The sequence below is a fragment of the Clarias gariepinus genome, chromosome 26 (genome assembly GCF_024256425.1).
Source record: "Clarias gariepinus isolate MV-2021 ecotype Netherlands chromosome 26, CGAR_prim_01v2, whole genome shotgun sequence".
NCBI classification, from domain to species: Eukaryota; Metazoa; Chordata; class Actinopteri; order Siluriformes; family Clariidae; genus Clarias; species Clarias gariepinus.
The window spans coordinates 11,548,274-11,568,440 of NC_071125.1; the positions used below are offsets into that span (position 1 = coordinate 11,548,274).

At 37.7% G+C, this 20,167-nt stretch overlaps 1 protein-coding gene across 2 annotated transcripts in view; it reads left to right on the top strand.

Annotated features, from left to right (window-relative positions):
* The window catches only part of gnal (guanine nucleotide binding protein (G protein), alpha activating activity polypeptide, olfactory type), a 167,847-nt gene that overhangs the window by 46,444 nt on the left and 101,236 nt on the right, over positions 1-20,167 (top strand). For both annotated transcript variants that reach the window (XM_053487796.1, XM_053487797.1), the window contains exon 5: positions 18,562-18,659. In XM_053487796.1, the coding sequence (XP_053343771.1) occupies positions 18,562-18,659 (98 nt within the window). The remainder of the gene's footprint in view (positions 1-18,561; positions 18,660-20,167) is intronic.

Here is a 20,167-nt window from a genome sequence, read left to right on the forward strand (position 1 = left end):
ACCAACAGAAAACACCTGAAAAACAATGAAAACAGAGGATAAGAACAAACAAATGTCTACACAGGAGTAAGAATAAGAGTCATGGAAAACACAAATACCCATGAAACAATTAAACCATGATTAAAAAGAATTGTTTATTTCCATATGATAAACAACTTTAACATAGTGTTGGGTTATGAGTTGATCTTCAATATACAATGTGAATTTATAAGTATAACCATTTTACAATCAGTGTGTTAATTAACTTAAAATATGATTCTTTTCGAGGCCAACCATTTTACCAAGAGATTCGCCTTGGCATACAAAGCAATTTTTTGTATACTAGCAGACAAAGTTTGCTATATACTGTATGTCTGTGTTTTTGCAGACATATGTCTGTGTTTTGGCAGACAGAGAAGACTGCATTATTAGACTGTTCTTTTGCATTTTTATGTTTTCATTCCCTGTCTACCAAAAAAAAAAATTCCCCAACATTATAGCAAGTTTGTGTATGTTCATATGACTACATGTGGTTATTGTTATTGCGGCTAATTGGTCAAAGGGAGTCATGTGATTGATTAATGTTGGTATGTCAGATTGGTGAAACACAGTCATGTGGTAGATCCACCAGCTGCGTTTCTCCAGCAAAAATAAAGAGTATCTTTGTCTTTTTTATTTTTTTTTATGTGTAGAATGGTGTTGCAAAAGTAACGAGTCAAGTGTAGCCAAATGTAGAGGAGTAAGAGTAGCATTTCTTCTTTGCAAAGCTACTCAAGTAAAAGTAAAAAGTATGTTAAGGTAAAACTACTCGTAGAAAGTAATTTTTTTTTCCAAACGTTCCTTAAGTAAATGTAATGGAGTAAATGTAACTTGTTACTACCCACCTCTGATTGCGTTCATGTATTTATTTGTAAAGATTTGGTAAAGACATAACACCATGGGTCCCAAGCCACTTTCAGTTTTGTTTTTAAAGCAGCCGGTGCCAATAGGAATCATAAATTCTAAAATCTAGGTTAAGTGTGGTTTAATGTCTTATTTCTTATGTCATTTTAAAATATTTTGATTGTATTTATATGCAAAACTATGATTATATTGTTGAAAATTGGTAATATTGATCATCTTTTTGGGCGGCTAGAAATTATCTGGTTATCTATTATTATAGCATATATGCATTTTCACATATTCATTTGCCTCCGAAACTGATTAAATTACCACTATACCACTTTTTGGTACTTTGAACTCTTCTGTTATGTGGTGCGGATTGGAGAGATGTTTTGATGTTTATGAATCAATGAAATAGGAGTATGTGAGAGTGCTTTGACACTCACAGGAAGATCTTTCTGGTTAGAGATCGCATGGGGTTATAATTAGAAACTTTAAAAAAACAAAAAGGAAATTAAGAACACAAAAAAAAACAGTGCTTCGCCATGTACGCGAGAACTAGCAACCGTGTGTTTAAATCGCTGCGCCTTTGCTTGTTCAGAATTCTGCCCATTCTGTACAATTTATACGTGGTTCTGCCCCTCGCGAGACACGTGGCGTTACACCTTCTTGCTCACAGTCTCCTTTTCAGTGCTGCCAAAGAATTTTCTATGGGATTGAGATCAGGCCTTTGTGATGGCCACTCCAACACCTTGACTTTGTAAATAATTTGGAGGTATGCTTGGGGCCGTTGTCCATTTGATGAGATATGAAGGAGGACACCGAGAGGACGACGTGGTGGAAGAAATCGGTACAGAGGATGCAAAGATGAGGAGAGACGAGAGGAGCATAAGGAGAGGATAAGAAAGTACAAGCCCTATCTTCCGTCTCTTATTATGGGCAATGTGAAATCTCTGAATAACAAGATGGACAAGCTGAACGTCTTAGTAAGGACAGTAAACATCTTCCGCGAGTGCAGTCTGATGTGTTCCACAAAGACGTGGTTACATACTGATGTGCCTGACATAAGGATTACACTGGACGGAGCGACAGGACGAAGAGTGAGAGCGGTAAGAGGAAAGGAGGTGGGCTGGCTGTTTACATTAACAACGTGTGGTGTAACCCCAGTCATGTGACTGTTAAGGAGCGTGTTTGTAGTCCGGATATTGAACTGCTGGCTGTGGGACCTTGCCCATATTATTTACCCAGAGAATTCTCACATGCTATAATAACTGCCGTGTACATTCCTCCGTCCGCAAACGCCGCTGGTGGTCGACTTTAGGAAAAGTGGAACCCCTGTGACTCCCAAATCTGTCTAGGGAGATACAGTGGACATGGTCCCTGAGTATAAATACCTGGGAGTGCATCCGGATAACAAATTGGACTGGTCAGTTAACACATTGGCACTCTACAAGAAAGGACAAAACCGGTTGTACGTTATGAGAAAGCTCAGGTCTTTCAACATCTGCAGTACCATTCTTCGGATGTTTTATGAATCTGTTGTGGCGAGTGTCGTTTTCTATGCTGTGGCCTGTTGGGGCTGCAACATGAAAGTGGCAAACAAAAACAGACTGGACAAGGTCATTAAAAGGGCTGGATCTGTCCTGGGCATGGAGCTGGACTCTGTTGATGTCGTGGCAAGGAGGAGGATTCTGCCCAAAATACACACAATCTTGAACAATCCTTTTCACCCGCTACACAGTGTTCTCTCCGACCAGTGGAGCAATTTCAGCCAGAGACTGATCATGACCAGGTGTTTTAAAGAGCGCCACAGGAGATCTTTTTTCCCAATGCCTATTAAACTATATAACTAATCTCTGTAACGCTTTCACTAAGGGATAGGGACTGTCAGAAGTTCAAGTGCAATATCTGATTATCAGTACATTTGTGCAATATTCTTTTCTATTCACTTATACTACATTTCAAGTGCAATATCAGTATACAAATAATTTTTTAATGCAATATGTAACTGTGTGCTATATTTAATTCTATTTTACTTCTATTTACTGTATTTTTCTTTTAATTTTATTTCTTGATTATTTTTTATTAAAAAAATTTCTCCTCCTAGAGTAACCTTTCAGCTCATGTGGTACAGGAGTCGTTTCCTGTGAATAATGACACTGTCTCACTAGGTTCAGCCAGCATCTTCACAAGGTCTTTTGCTGTTGTCCTGGGGTTGATTTGCACATTTTGCATCGAAAAACGTTCATCTTTGAAAGAATCTATCGCCTTCCTGAGCGGTATGATGATTGTACATGCTCATGTTTTTCATACTTGCATATTATTTTCTGAACGGATAAACAATGGACCTTCAGGCATCTGAAAGTATGAGTCACAGTTGTGGAGGTCCACAATTATTTTCCTGATGTTTTGGTTGATTCTCTTGATTTTCCCATGAAGTCAAAAAAAGAGGCTCCATGTTGGAGGTGTGCCTTTATACGCATCCACAAGTGTGCCACCAATTAACTCACATGCGATCAATTAACCTATCAGAAGCTTCTAAAGCTCAGAATGAAATCATCTGAAGTTTTTTTGTTTGTTTGTTTAAAGACCGAATAAACGTAGTGTATGTATACTTCTGACTTAGATGAAAGTGAAAAAAAAACATAAAAATAACCTCTTACTCCATTCTGACATTTAAAAAATGCAAAAAATATCTAAATATTTATTGATCTAAAACACAAAAAGTTTACTCTGATTTAATACTCGACAGTAAAGAAAAAGGCTTTTGTATTTTTTTCTGAACTGTATGTAAATATCTGGTTTCAACTGTAAGTAAGTTTTAAGGTCTGTTGATTTATTTACATTTTCTGCATTCTGTGCAATAAAAGAAAATCTTAAATAAAAATGAAAGCTGCCTCCCCCAGTAGCTCAGTCTGTTTGTGTTGCTAGTTAACATAAATTAATAAAATGAAGAGGCAAAGAAACTTTTTTTGTACAAACAGCTCTACAGCTGTAGTTATAGGCCAAATGATATGTAAACAAATAAAAGTCACAAATATAGAGGACACCCCAAAACATGACTTACTAAAGTATAAAAATGCATCTCTCATAACCCAGTGGCAAACAATTACATGCAATTTTTGAGTTGGTCTGTGTGCGAGCGTGTATAAGCACATGTGTATAAGTATCTTTCGATCTTTGTGTGGATAAAGGTGTGTCCCTGAACTCCAGTAGAGTTTATAGTGGGGGACAACACAGTAGAGCCTGAGGGAGGCCCTTAGCAGCAGTGGCTGTCATTAACACTGTCTCTTGAGTGCTCTGCTGTCCTTCTTTGCTTTACTTCTAATGACTCTTTTGACTTTTCTTCTTCACTAATGAAGGCACAGGTAGAGTGTTGTGCTGCCGAATGAAAGGCCATTAATGGTTGTTAAGGTATTGTTTTCATGTTTTCTATTCACTTGGCTCCCCTGACATTTTGGCTTGTCACACCAAGTTTTCCAATGGGATCATCTCACCTCTCAGTCTGCAAGAAATGTCTGAGATGAGTAAAGTGTGTTCCTCTCAGCCTCCTTGATGTTGGTTGCCTACAAAAATCTGCCTTTCAACTTTGTCTTTTTATTTTGCATTGTGCAAGTTGCTAGTGCTAGTGCCATGTTGGATTCCTCAAAAGAAGTACTGTACAGAATTATTTTAAGGTTTACTCACTCTTATCTCTTGTTTAAGACTTGTGGTGATTTATTGATTTGGGAGTACATGCTGTTATCATCTGTTTATATATTTGCTAAGGTCTAAGTTTGATCAGCCTTTCACAATTATTACCAATTTATTACCAATCACCAATTTACATTTTAATCTGCTCATACGTACAGTATAACCCTGATGAGGATTAACTATTTTAGAATCTCATTTTTGTATTCTATTTTTATTTAAAAAAACAAAACAACAACCCATGAAGACTTCCAATGCTTAGGCAAACAAAATGTTTCTTGTCACAGAGTTCGTTGATGGGTCATAATCATAGTCATTGACTTTTTTTATGAACCATCTGAACTATAGCTTTATTATACTATAATATAGCTATAAGACATATATATTTATTATATATTTTTACTATTACAGTACATGTATTGGCAACATTAAGTGTAATAGCTAACATTTATCATACATGTTGTCTGTAGTTTTTGCTTAAGTACATTGTTGTCAATTTCTCTGTATATTATACAGAATTATACAGTAAAATGTTTTCATATATTCAGTTATTATTTAGTCATGTTTTCTTTGACTGACTAACAGAAAAACAGCTTTGAAATACTTTTATGGTCACTGCTGATGAATGACTGGAAAAAGAGTACGGTGAACAACTTTAAAATACTTTAAAATATGGACAAAGGTGAAGGCTATGAGTATACATGTTTAAATGTGTCTCAAATCAGGTGCAATAGAGCTTTTATTTTAAGTTATTGTAACATTTTAGTATTTCAGACCAATGAAATTCACCTGGGCAAATTGCCAAAGAGTGAGAGCATAGGAATTTGTCTTTTTAACAGATTAGCTAAGAGTTGTTAAATATTAACTGGTACTATAAAACTATTAAATTAACTCTTTTTTATATAATATGTATTTACTGCCATGTAAATATCATGTACATAATATTACCTTAAATATTTTTTAAATACTTTTCAACAGCAAAGTAGATATTAATTGCTAAATAGTCAGTATGTTTGTGGTAAGATGTGTTCTTTTTGGGTTGTGGTACATTCTTTTGTTGGTTTGTTTGTGCTGTCTTTGTAGCCATTTGTATTCCTGTATTGTGATGATTATATGATGGGACCTCACTAGGGGCCTAATTACTGTATAGCTGTCTTTACTCTCCAAGGAAGTCATACGGAAAAACAAGTCTTGTTCTGAGGGATTCCCCTGAGGAGTTTAGTGATGATTTTTATTTGAATTTAGAATAAAATGCACTACTTCAGAATCAACATACTGTTACTTAAAATTAGCATGCGTTTTTTTAACTCACATTAAAAAAAAAATTCAAGCACAAATTTAAGCTGTTTTCATGTTCCGCTTTTTTTTCAGAGGAAGGTATCTTATTATGAATATCTTTCTTTGTCGGGATGGGAGTCACCTTCTAATATGATATGATTCTTGAGTCCAGATTTGATATTGCATTTTTACCTGATTTTATTACAATTGTAAACCTTTAAAAAAGTTTAACGATGAATTGTAGAGCGCTCCTTATAACTTTAGTTCTCTTACTCAAAAACCAAGAACTGGTTTTGATTAACTAATTTTTGACAATGTAATGCCATAACAGTGCATTTCTTTTGCGCCACTCGGAAGTGCTTGATACAGAATTGTTTATATCCGAAGCTGACTGGGCCATTTCTGGTCAGAGGACCGGTTTGTCTGCATTATAAACCTAATAGGCTAAGTCCATGTGGTGAATCGCGACACAAAAGAGTTGCAATTCATAACAGATTAAGTTTTTTCCCCATTTCTACTGCTTTGTATTAACAAATTGATTACAGACAATTCTTATAAAAACTATAATCACCTGCTTCAGTTCTTTTGGTCTTTCGTATAATTGTAAAATCTGTTAATTGTAAAATAATCTAGCATTAGATTACTTTTAAAACAACTCCAGTAATTCCATTTTTTAATGTACGAAAATTATCAGTTTTAACTTTCACTTTTTATCTCCCCTTTAATCAAAATGCTCCTGATATGAGCTGACACGAGCAGCTTTGTTTCAGTCATAATATTCATCTATCATAAAGAGGGGCGACATATACTTCCTGATTAAACACTGGATTTTTTAAAGTAAAAGCACGCATGATGTGAAAAGCTTTAATTAATAATAATTAAATAATTATTCAATGCTGGACAGAAATAATTATTCTTTTGATTATTATTATCATGTTCTTTTGCTGTTTGTGTTCAGCGTTGAATGATTATTTGAAACTGAAGCGGTTTGTGTAGATTCATGCCACGAGTCATTTTATCATACAAAGATTGACCACTGAGCTTCTGCAGATTCCAAAATTGACATTTTTACAGTTTTTTTTATCACTGGAATGGAAGAGAAAGAAAGTTTCCTTGTCATAACATGCCTTGTATTGTTTTTAATGCTCGATACACAACCCATAATTTTTTAATGCTATTTTACAAAGGGAAAATACAGATGAAATAATTTTATTTGGTTAATTTTTTTTCCAAATAAATTTTAAATTCAAACATTGTAGAGTGATTAAAAACAGTGTAGTATGATTAATAACAATACCATGCAGGTTAGGCTGTTTGGCTTTTGCTGTTTGGGTTCAGCGTTGAATAATTATTTTAAACTGAAGAGCTTCGTGTAGGTTTATGCGTAACCACTATATATATATATATATATATATATATATATATATATATATATATATATACATAGTGGTTGAATTAAATATATGTAACTATCTCAGGTTTCATTCCATATATGCAGTTACACACACACACACACACACACACACACACACATATATATATATATATATATATATATATATATATATATATATATATATATATATATATATATATATATACTGCATATATGGAATAAAACCTGAAATAGTTTTCAGGTAAATTTAATTTTATTTGTATAGCGCTTTTAACAGTTGGCATTGTCCCAAAGCAGCTTTACACAATCAAAAGAATTGTTTAAGTTTGTATGGAATGTGTATGGAATTTGAATGTGTATGAATCAAAATGGTCAGATAGTCCTTGATGAGCAAGCTGAGGGCGACAGTGGCATGGAAAAACTTCCTGCAGTGGTAGTAGGAAGAAACCTTGAGAGGAACCAGACTCAACAGGGAACCCATCCTCATTTTGGTGAAACAAAGAGCAGGAATTGATCTGCATTCATACTGTGTGTTAGTTGGCAGGCAGTTCAGCATAACAGTTGATGTTAATTGATGTTAATATGAAGTCCAGTTAGTTATTAAAAACTCAGGTAGACTTGTATGAACTATCGAACTGTCAAGTCCTCAGGGAAACAGCTGCCAACACCAGTCGAGGCCAGAACCGTCTTCTAGGTAGAAAGAACCATCCCCAGACACGAGACACATCCCAAAGAGACACACGGGGCATCCATGCGACGAGATCTCCAACCAGAAGCGGGGCACCAGGATGGATCAGACAGGTCCGGAGGGCAGAGGGAGTCTGGATCACTGACAGCTCAGAAACGACATGTGTAGCTCGACAGAGAGAGGGAAAGAGAGAGGGGGGAGAGAGGGAAGAGAAGGAACAGGAGAGAGAGCAGAAGAGGAGAGATAACAGTTAGGTATGCTCACAGTCACATAATGTATAATGTGAATGTATATTTACTGTAGAGTGCAAGCAGAGACTCCAGCATGACTAACTTATAACAGCATAACTAAAAGGGAGAGCCAAAAGGAAACACAGACATGAGGGCTCCCTGAGATGAAAACAACCAATCACCTCACCGTCAACAAACCTGAGTGATCAATGAGAGTGGGGAAGACAGCATCTAAACATACAGTTCACCATAATACTCTACGTCCATGAGTCCCCCAGATCTGCTCCTTTACCTATGGCTAATCTATTTATAAAAATGCTTGATTAAATAAATAGTTTTTTAGCCTGGACTTAAACACTGAGACTGTGTCTGAGTCCCGAACATTATTTGGAAGACTATTCCATAACTTTGGGGCTTTGTAAGAAAAAGCTCTGCCCCCAGCTGTAGTTTTCATAATACGCGGTACTGATAAGCAGCCTGCATCCTTTGATCGAAGTAGGCGTGGCGGATCGTAAGACACTATCAGCTTACTCAGATACTGCGGCGCGAGACTATTTAATGCTTTATATTTCAAAAGTAGTATTTTAAAATCAATGCAAAATTTCACAGGAAGCCAGTGCAGTGAAGATAAGATAGAGGTGATGTGCTCGTATCTTCTAGTTCTAGTGAGGACTCTCGCTGCTTCATTCTGCACTAGCTGAAGCTTGTTTATGCACCTAGTTGAACAACCAGACAGTAGGGCATTACAATAGTCCAACCTAGAGGTGATAAAAGCATGAACTAGTTTTTCTGCATCGTTTAGCGACAATATGTTTCTTATCTTGGCAATATTTCTGAGCTGAAAGAATGCTATCCTGGTAATATTATCTACATGAGCTTCAAATAAAAGACTGAAATCTATAATCACACCGAGGTCTTTTACTGTTGCACTTGATGGAACAGAAAGGCCATCTAAAGTTAGAGTGATCTAGAATCTTACTTCTAGTTGTATGCGGTCCTATTACCAGAACTTCTGTCTTATCTGGGTTAAGCAGAAGGAAGTAAATTACACACTGAATATACATATACACACTGAATAACGCATAGCTAGTATTCACGATCCCTTGCGCCATCTGCTGAGAGAAATGAGAATCGCAGGTTGGAAAAGGCAGGAAATGGCATGACCGACGCGCAGCTGTCAGCAATTTCACGTGACTAAGAGCAAAATAGCTTTAATACCAGCGTTTACTTGTGCGTTTTTAAAAGTGTAAGCATGCTGGATGGTCCTGGAATTTAATCGAGTGTGAAGTATTTTTTTTCCCCTCATAGCGGTCAAATGACTGGTACTCGGCGCTTGTACTGTAGTGTTAAAGACATTGTTGGGTTGCTCATTTTGGGTCAAATAAAATGTAGTAGGTCATTTACAAATGAACACCTGGTTGGGTTATTTTGACCCAACAACTGATTTATTAATTATTCTCTTGGTTTTCCAAATGGCAGGCTGCAAAATGTTCGAAATATTACTGTTATTGTGTCACAAGTGTAGTTTTAAGAGTTGTTTAGGCAAGAATGCGTTCCATCAGTGATTAAATATAGCATCTATTTAGAAAAAATGCCCCAACTATTTCAAAGATTTAAGCTTCAGGAAATCTCCCGGCGCTCCGCACATACAGATGTGGCCATTAAGACTGCGCGTGTTTTCCCGCGGGATCCCTCAATTTAGCGCGCGGCGCAACATTCGGGAATTTAAATAAATGTGTTGTGCTTCACTGAATATCCGCCAGATGGCGCATGGAAGGACTTTATTTAAACGCCGGACCAAGTACTGTACAACGAAGAATTGTGTATAATTACTTAGTCTAAAACAATATTGATCCCAATGCTGAAGCAAACATGAATTTTATTTTGCTTTACAACAGATCTTTCATGATAAATGTGTGTATATGTGCTTCATATTTTTTCATAATGATGAAATGAGATGCCCAAATTCGTGCTTTAAAATTCTTAATAAGTTTCTTATATATTTTTTGTAATTTTATAACAAGGACAAAACAGTAAAAGACATGGCAATGTTTGGGTTTACATGGTGTTGAAATTAATTTAATTTCCTGATAGTAGGCTATCTGATAGTCTTAACTATGCGAATGTCCTGATTCGTGTCGACATCATCAGAAGACATGAATGAACTATATATATTATATTATTAAGTAAATATTATTTTATGACCACGAGCTTCTTCTGGCATTTTATAATAATCATCATATTTGCTGTTTGTGTCCAGCATTTAATAATTATTTCATACATTATTTAACCACGGCTGGAAATAATAGCTGGAATGTGATGTGATTGTGAATTCATGACTGAAATAAAGCAGTTTGTCTTTTGTAAAGTACTTTCACTTTACAAAAGGCAGCGTTTTTATAAAGCGTTTTTTAAAGGCAGCGTTTTTATGTAGGTTGATAAACGTGTGTTGTACAGTATATACACCGCGACAGCGCGCGCAGTTACTCACTTCTCACCTTTCATGTAGGTCTGCTCGGACTAATTCGAGCCCCTCAAAACCCCTCAAAAATGTGTGTGTATACAGCCCCAAACCTCCATCAGTTATTAACGATAGCATCTATTTAGAAAAAATGCCCCAGTGATTTCGGAGCTTCAGGAAATCTCCCGACGCTCTGCGCATAACACCGGGCCAACTCATGTCGGGAAAGAATTTATAAACGGTTTCTAAACGTGGGCTATTGTTTTTTTTTTTACTTATAGTATTTGTTAATTTAATTTAAATGAGGTTTGGGCTCAGGACTTCGATTCGGCATCGTGATTCTCCTCTTTAATTTACTCCATAGTTTTAATCAGCGCTCAGCCGCATGCATGAAGTTTTCCAGAGCGCACCAGCAGGAGTAGACTAATGATTATGAACGCGTCGGGAAAACAGCAAGCAGACTGACTCTGACCATTTAAAAAAACGTTTGCGTTAATTTTTTGACGTGCTCAAGTTCACCAAAAACAATACAGAGCAGCGGACCTTATTTGCTTTCAAACATTTATAAAATCACGTTTTTTCGTTATTGTGAGTGCGCTTAAATAAAAGTTGAGTCTTATAAAGGCATGTAGTCTTATATAGTTTTATTATATAGTTTTTGCACATTAATCAGAGTCCTCATCTGTTACATTTTTGAGGACAATAGTTTTTTTTCAGCCTGTCACGGCGTGCGCCCAAATCAATATCGCTCCTCGCTCACTAGTTAGGCGGCCTCTCCTTCAGATATGCGAAGAAGCGGGGCTGCGGAATTAGACACGAATAGTGAAGAAGAGCTCTCCTTGCTAAAGATCACGGGCTTCCAATCCGCGCTATAAAATACTTGGGGTTTGTTGGTTTACAGTGGATTTTACTACGCGGTGTGAATGAGACGCGCGCACACAACGCGGAAGTGCGGCATGCAAACGAGGCAATTGGAACGCGCCCCAGGGACTTCAAAGAAGAGCAAGCGCAAGCGGACGGAGGCAGGAGCTGCTGTCCGCGGATGGCCGTCGTATTCGTATTTTATAGCGCAGGGTGCAAACCCGAGATCATTGGCATGGATGAGCTATGTCCAGCTCTGTACCAGCATGTCATGTGGGCATTATAAGACTAAAAACTGGCAGCTGGCACGCCTAAAAATAGACGCAGGTTAATTTTTTTATAGTCTAAATTAAAATCCTCCTCTTTAGTGCCTCCTATTCCTATTAATCCTATTGTTCTTTTAGTGTCACTGTGTGTGCTTACAATGCCAGACAACATTCAAATGCAAATTATTCACTCTCCCCAAGTGTGAATCAGCTGTTCTCACCTATACATATTAACCTATACGTTCTCACCTAAAGTGTTTAGGTGAAATTCCACCTATACAAGTGTGACAAATATGCAAAGAAAAAAAATAGGAAAGGGCAAATACTTTTTCATGGCACTTCACATGTAGTCAGATTGTTCCACTGGGCTGAAACTGTAGCAGGTGGAGTTATAGCACTTTTCAAATCACACTTACTATACACTGATATGAATAACTTTGAATGATGAATTCTACGTTAATATGATCTCGGGCTTGCTCCACATTATAAAAGCAAAGCGCGGAGTTTAGTCCGAGATCAGGGAAGTACGTGATGTGGTGGAAAATAGGCAGTGGCGGTTCTACACTGAATTGCTCCGCGGGCGAGACTCCCTCCCGCCCCCCCGTCAGCGCCACTTCTAACCAACCAAACCCCCTGTCTGAAGTCTGCTCGGTCTTGTTAATTTGTTTTAAAACCCCCAATTCTGTGAATTCCCTCAGCAGCAAAACCGGTTTGATGACTTCACACCTGTTGTAAAGGTGAGATGGGGGATTACAGTAACTGTGGGTGCGCTTCACCTGTCGCGTTGTATTCAATGAATAGACTAAAACAAAATCATGTTTGCTTCAGCATTGGAAACAATATTGTATTAGGCTAACTTTATTAAAGATTAAACACTTTTGTATTTTTTGTCCACACATGTGGGCATCTTTAAATTTTTAGATATTGATCCTTTCTCGATGCAGCGAATTTTCTGAGCAAATTAATAATAATTTCCATGAATGAAAAGCAGGAAGAAGAAAAGGTTTAAAAAATAAGAAAAAGCTTTAGAGGTAAATGCTGTGAAATGCTTCAAATGAACAGATTCTGCCTATAACAGGTCAGGGACAGTGAGGCTGGATCCAGCAGCGCACCACATCCCACATCATAATACATGCTGATGATGACCAACACGTCTCCCCTGATCTACCAGAGCCAAGTAAAAAGAATGGCAATCAAACAGAATAAAATTAGTAGCAGCACTAACTTGTGCTAGTTATTATGATGGTGGTCAATATTAATTGAAATAATGTTTCTCAGCATTATTTCGTGTTAATATTGACTACCCTAATTATTAAAATAAGTAACTAGTTTACTAGCGTGAGCTACTGCTGCTACTGATTTTATTTCAGCTTACCTGTTCAGTTTTATTGCCATTCCTTTTAAAATATTGTCTTTTTAGATTTATATGTTGTTTGTCTTGATGTTCTTTTTTTTTTTTCGTTTCTTTGACCCAATATATGTTCAGTGATACTTCAAATAGCATGTTTAAATAGCATTGATTTCTGTATTGTGTTATATTTTTATACTAGTAACTGGTGTTAAAAATGTATCTCTACATTAATGAGCCAATGTATTATGGTGTGGGCTGCTGTGGGCCAGGAAGTCCAGGGCCACTTTTTGGTCCCAGTCCGCCGCAGTCAAAGCCCGGAGATTCTGTGTTCCGCGGGGGCCAGTCGTGAATAGCTGACACTTAGTGACAGCCAATGAAATTGAAGCATTTTTGTTGCTTTCCACGTGGTGTGGCGTTGCTTAAATAATATCTGTATAATATCCGTATATCCTATAAAATCGTCCAGACCCTGGTTCGAATCCCGCTCTGGGTGAAAATGTAATAAATGTGAATCCTTTGTTTTACACTTTTTGCTTATGATCATTAAATTACAGCAACTGTGAGGTGAGTGCTAATGTGTTTCATAGCTTAAGAAAAAAAAATTCTCAATTGCAAACATGTATTTAGTACTGAAGCATAACTTGATAATGTAATGGCTATATCGTGGTATTTTAGCGAATAGCACCGGAATTTTGAGCACTGGCTGGGAATCGAACCCGGGTCTCCCGCATGGCGGGCGAATCACCTACCACTGAGCCACCAGTACCCATCTGTGATTAAAGCGCATAAATATAAGCTAACGTTATACATCTTTGTAGTCCTTTTGCACACGCGCGGGTGCGTTACAATAATAATAATAATAATAATAATAATAAATTTGGAGAACTACTACTACTAATAATAATAATTCTGAATGAAAATGAAGAATAAATACATATCAGTTTGAGCTTGACACGTTTATGAGCTCTGTCGCTTGCCGTCAATGGGCGCCTAAGAGACATAACATTTTTCGGCTTCAGTAGACACACAATACTTTAGACTGAAACACGACTGCCCCCTACAGGTATTGAAGGGCATTTTCACAGCTTGCCGCGCGCACTCGCGGCAAGTCGTGGGATCCCTTTTCCGAAAACGTGCGTTTTTAAAGGCCAGATCTGTAACACTCAGCCTCATGACGGAAAGAATTTCTAAATGTTTTCTGAACGTGGGCTATTGTTTTTTACTTAAAATTTTTGTTAATGTAATTTAAATAAGGTGTGGGCCCGGGATTGTAATTTGGCATTGTGATCCTTCTCTTTAAATTTCTACGTAGTCTAATCAGCGCTCAACTGCACGCATACAATTTTCCAAAGCGCACCGGCAGAAGTAGACTAATGATTATGAATGCATCAGGAAAAACAGCAAGCAGACTGACTTTGGCCATTTTAATAATTCATTGATAAATTAGTGATGTCTTTGGTTTCGGCTGTAGTGATGAGGGTAATCATGTCATCTTGTCGTCTCTGCAACAGTGGATGCGCTGTTTACATTGTCTAAAATTTGTTTTTCATTAGTTTATATAAAAGCAGACATTTGGCTTTCTTGAATTACAGTGGGTCAAAAAAGTTTTTAGTCAGTCACTAACTGTGCAAGTTCTCCTACTTAAAAAGGTGAGAGAGGCCTGTAATTTTCATAATAGGTATACCTCAATTAAAAAAAAATTATGGTGGAAAATAAGTATTTGGTGAATTACAAACAAGCAAGATTTTTGTCGCTCACAGACCTGTAACTTCTATTTTAAGAGGCTCCTCTGTCCTCCATTCGTTACCTGTATTAATTACATCTGTTTGAACTTATCAGTATAAAAGACGCCTGTCTACAACCTTAAACAGTCACACAGAAACAAAATTGTAGACCTTCACCAGGCTGGGAAGACTGAATTTGCAATAGGTAAGCATCTTGGTTTGAAGAAATCAACTGTGGAAGCAATTATTAGAAAATGGAAGACATACAAAAGACCACTGACAATCAGATAATCTTTCTCGATCTAGGGCTCTACACAAGATTTTACCCCGTGGGGTCAAAATGATCACACGAACTGTGAGCAAAAATCCCAGAACCAAATGGGGGGACCCCATAGTAAATGACCTGCAAAGAACTGGGACCAAAGTAACAAAGGCTACCATTAGTAACACACTATGCCGCCAGGGACTCAAATCCTGCAGTGCCAGATGTGTCCACCTGCTTAAGCCAGTACATGTCCAGGCCCGTCTGAAGTTTGCTAGAGAGCATTTGGATAGTCCAGAAGAGGATTTGGAGAATGTCATATGGTCAGATGAAATCAAAATAGAACTTCGTGTTTGGAGGAGAAAGAATGCTCAGTTGCGTCCAAAGAACACCATATCTACTGTGAGGCATGGGGGTGAAAACATCATGCTTTGGGGCTGTTTCTCTGCAAAGGGACCAGGACGACTGATCTGTGTAAAGGAAAGAATGAATTGGGCCATGTATCGTGAGATTTTAAGTGAAAACCTCCTTCCATCAGCAAGGGCATTGTTGACTAAATGTGGCTAAGTCTTTCAGCATGTCAATGATCCCAAATACACCGCTCGCGCAACAACGTAGTGTCTCCATAAGAAGTATTTCAAGGTCCGGGAGTGGCCTAGCCAGTCTCCAGATCTCAAACGCATAGAAAATCTTTGGAGGGAGTTGAAAGTCTGTGTTGCCCAGCGACAGCCCTAAAACATCACAGCTCTAGAAGAGATCTGCATGGAGGAATGGGCCAAAATACCAGCAACAGTGTGTAAAGACTTACAATAAACATTTGACCTCTGTTATTGTCAACAAAGGGTCTATTACGAAGTATTAAGATGAAATTTTGTTATTGACCAAATACTTTTCACCATAATTTGCAAATAAATTCTTTTAAAATCCTACAATGTGACTGTGTGTGCTTTACAATGTCAGACAACATTCAAATGCAAAATATTCACCGCTCCCCAGGTGTAAATCAGCTTTTCTCACCTATACATTCAGTGAAACATTCAGTCTCTAGATATATAGCGCCATTTAGAGGTTAGAGCCAGCAAACGCACAAACCCAAATGCTGCGGCCGTGAGGCCCGGTGGTAAAACCATTATTTCGGTTGATTACCTACTGTACACGACAACATTTGGGGGCTAACACACTTGTGTGCAGCTTTTGCGTGTGATTGATGTCTTCACACACCTGTAAATGTGTGTTAATTTCACCCGGATTACACAAATATTATTTCTCTTTACTTGGAGAGAACAAAGTGGCATAACATAGGCTGCAGTATACCTGTGTATGTGAAAGAGTGCAGATGGGACTATGGGACATATCTTTCATTCATCCAATGCCTATAGGTCGGTGCTGTATGCGTTAATTAGACATGGTCATCATCACATTTTTAAAACTTCGGTAATAAGTCGTAATAGTCAGTAGCGCTGTTTTCATTTTGCTTTGTGTCAGTAGCAATGGCACAGTTTTGTTATAAATTATTTAATGCTTGGTATAACATTGTTAAATTCCTTAACGCCTCGCTATTAAAACTTTACAGTATCATGTCGATAACATGTCATGTCCTTAAAAATTCTTTCAAATTGTTAACTGCTCAATGTGGGGTCTCTGCGCTGGAAAAATTTACTTAATTGGTACCAACTGCCACAACTTCAGAGCCATTTTAAATCAAGCGCCATTGTGAGAGGTTGGTAGCAAATTTAGCTCAGTGAAATGTGGTAATTAAGGGGACTACCCACTGTTTTATAGGAATATTGCATGCTTTGAGTTAAGGATTTTGGAGAACCTGCCACTGTTCTTTTGGAAACTTTGATGGTCACAAATTTCTTTTTACAGATAATCTGACAGCCAACATAAATTTAAATATGTAAAATTATATTTACATCTCCTATACCTCCAAACATTGCTTTGACATGTAATTTTGGTTAGAAAAGTAATGTTGTCCGGGAAGCTCCAGGAAGGAATTAGATTATATTACCCATCAGCCACTTCACTGTCACAAGCCTTTCACTTTTAAGTCTTGTGTCTGTGTGTGGAATTTGCCTGTTCTTCCTGGTCTTGATGGGCTTTATTCCACAGTTCAAAGAAATGCAGATTAGGCTAATTGGCATTTCCAAACTGCCTGTACAGTAGTGTACAGTATGTTGCCTCATCCCTGCACAGGATAAGCTTATTGAGAGTGAGTGAGTGTCTATATGTATTTTTTTTTCTGCTGTGTGTCATTATTTTGGGTGTATTAAATGTTTCTGTGTCTTGTTTTTGTTATTAGCTACAATTGTTATCCTGAGTAGTACTTTAAGTCTAGGAATAGCATAGAGCAGTGGTTTCCAACCCTGTTCCTGCAGGATTCCCTGCTCTGCACATTTGAATGTTTTATTACACCTCATTTAACTACAGGGGGTGCTCCAGGACCAGGGAACACTGGTATAGAGTCATATGTTTAAAAAAAGGCCTCCTATTACATTTTTTTCCCTTAACTTGCTGCATTGCTGTGGAAATTACCCAATGTCCCTGCACTGCCTCTGACATAGCTGTGTCAACTGCCAATAGTGAGGACATGACCCTGTCTCCCTGCATTGCCATCAATTTCACTGTATTGCCTACTACAGTGGAGAACGCTCGACCACCAATCCAGCTAAGGACATTGCTCTCCCTTCCCACTTTGCCAGCATGTCACTCCCCCTCCTGCTTTGTGGTGCACGCTGCTTTTCTTGTTTGTAGCCGAAAACAATTGTACTTCTTCCACTGGCTCTGCTATTTACAAAGTGCCATTAGAGCGGCTATGCTAGAAAAGGTGCCAATCTACAGCTTTCAGCAGCCATGTCAAGGTCACAAGTCCATTTGATGTTCACCTGTGTGTCATTATGTTCTGTGTTTGTGTTCTGGTTTTCTGTCTCCATGGCTTTCTTATTATTATTGGTTGTCAAAGTTTAAGAAAATCCACTGACCCAATATTGCAGAAGTCATATAATGCAGGAAAGCATGTAAAGCTACATATATATATATATATATATATATATATAAAGAAATGGGATGCTTAAGACTTTTTCACAGTACTATGTATTCAGACCCAAACATAAAAAAAATGAGAGGTTTGTATGTTCATCTTATCCCGTGCATTTTTTCTTTCTTTAAGCCTTTGCATAGAAAACCTTGCTTTAAACCTTATTATGTAAAATGATTTCAGCGCAGGCAAAATAGACCTCATGCTAAATCATAATCTCGTGAATGAACATAAAATAAAGAGAAGTAAAAGAGCTAGACTTAATTAATACAAAAGTTTATTTAACCGAAACCTTAACTGTTTTGTTCATATTATCAACAACATCTTAAGTAAGGCTGTATGTACAATTCACATTTATTCCTTTGTTAAAATTAGTTATTTTGTTAGAATTTGTTTGAAATGAATGTAGTTTCATTTTCTTGATGTAACTTTTTTCCCCCCTCTGTCTTTAAACAGGAATTTTTCGAGCATGCTAAACAGCTTTGGGATGATGAAGGTGTGAAGGCCTGCTTTGAACGGTCCAACGAGTACCAACTCATAGACTGTGCCCAATAGTGAGTACTTCTTCTTTGAGGTTAATTTGAAGGGTTTGACCACAAAACGTGTTGAACACATTAAGCACGTTAGACTTTTACTTATACTGGCAAACTGTTTTATAACAAAAATGAAGGTTTGTTCATACAAGGTTGTGGCAAAACATGAGCCTTAAATGACCATATTTCATATATACAGTAGTGTTCAAAATAATTCAATTGAATTTAGATTTATTTGTATAGCGCTTTTAACAATTGCCATTGTCGCAAAGCAGCTTTACACAATCAAAGGAATTATTTATGTCTGTATGGAATGCAAGTGTGCATAAATCAAGATGAGCAGATTATCCCTGGTGAGCAAGCCGCAGGCGACAGTGGCAAGGAAATACTCCCTGAGATGGTAATAGGAAAAACCTTAAGAGGACCAGACTCAACAGGGAACCCATCCCCATTTGGGTGAAACAGAAAGCAGGACTTGATCTGCATTTATACAGTGTGTTAGGTGGCAGGCAGTTCAGCTATAACAGTTGATGTTAATTGATGTTAATACGGAGTCTAGGTAGTAATTGGAGACAATTGCAGTCTTCAACTATCGAGCAACCGCAGCCAAGTCTAGTCCTCAGAGAAACTACTGTCAACACAAGTGGAGGCCAGAACTGTCTTTATGGTAGAGTGAAACCATCCACAGACACCAGACGCATCCCAAAGAGACACACTGGGCATTTATGCGACGAGATCTCCAACCAGAAGCGGGGCACCAGGATAGGTCAGGCAGGTCCGGAGGGCAGAGGGAGTCTGGATCACTCGCAGATCAGGACTGACATGTGTAGCTCATCAGAGAGAGGAAAGAGAGAGAGAGGGGGAGATAGGGAAGAAAGAGTGGAGGAGAGAGAACAGAAGGAAAGAGAGAACAGTTAGGTATGGTTGCAGTCACATAATGTATAATGTGAATGTATATAACTATAACAGCATAACTAAAAGGGGAGAGCCAGAAGGAAACACAGACATGAAGGCTCCCTGAGATGTAAAGCAAACAATCACCTCACTGCCAACAAACCTGAGTGATCAATGAGAGTGGGGAAGACGGCATGTAAACATACCAGTTCACCATAATACTCTACATCCACAAATTCCCCAAATCTGCCCATTTACCCAAGACAAATCTATTTATAAAAATGCTTGATTAAATAAATAGGTTTTTAGCCTGGACTTAAACAATGAGACTGTGTCTGAGTCCCGAACATTATTAGGAAGACTATTCCATAATTTTGGGGCTTTGTAAGAAAAAGCTCTGCCCCAGTTGTAGTTTCCATAATACACGGTACTGACAAGAAGCCTGCATCCTTTGATTGAAGTAGGTGTGGCAGTTCGTAAGACATTAGCAGTTCGCTCAGATAATGCGGCGCGAGACAATTTAATGCTTATATGTCAAGAGTAGAATTTTAAAATCAATGCAAAATTTCACGGGGAGCTAATGAAGTGAGGATAAGGTAGGTGTGATGTGCTCGTATCTTCTGGCTCTAGTAAGG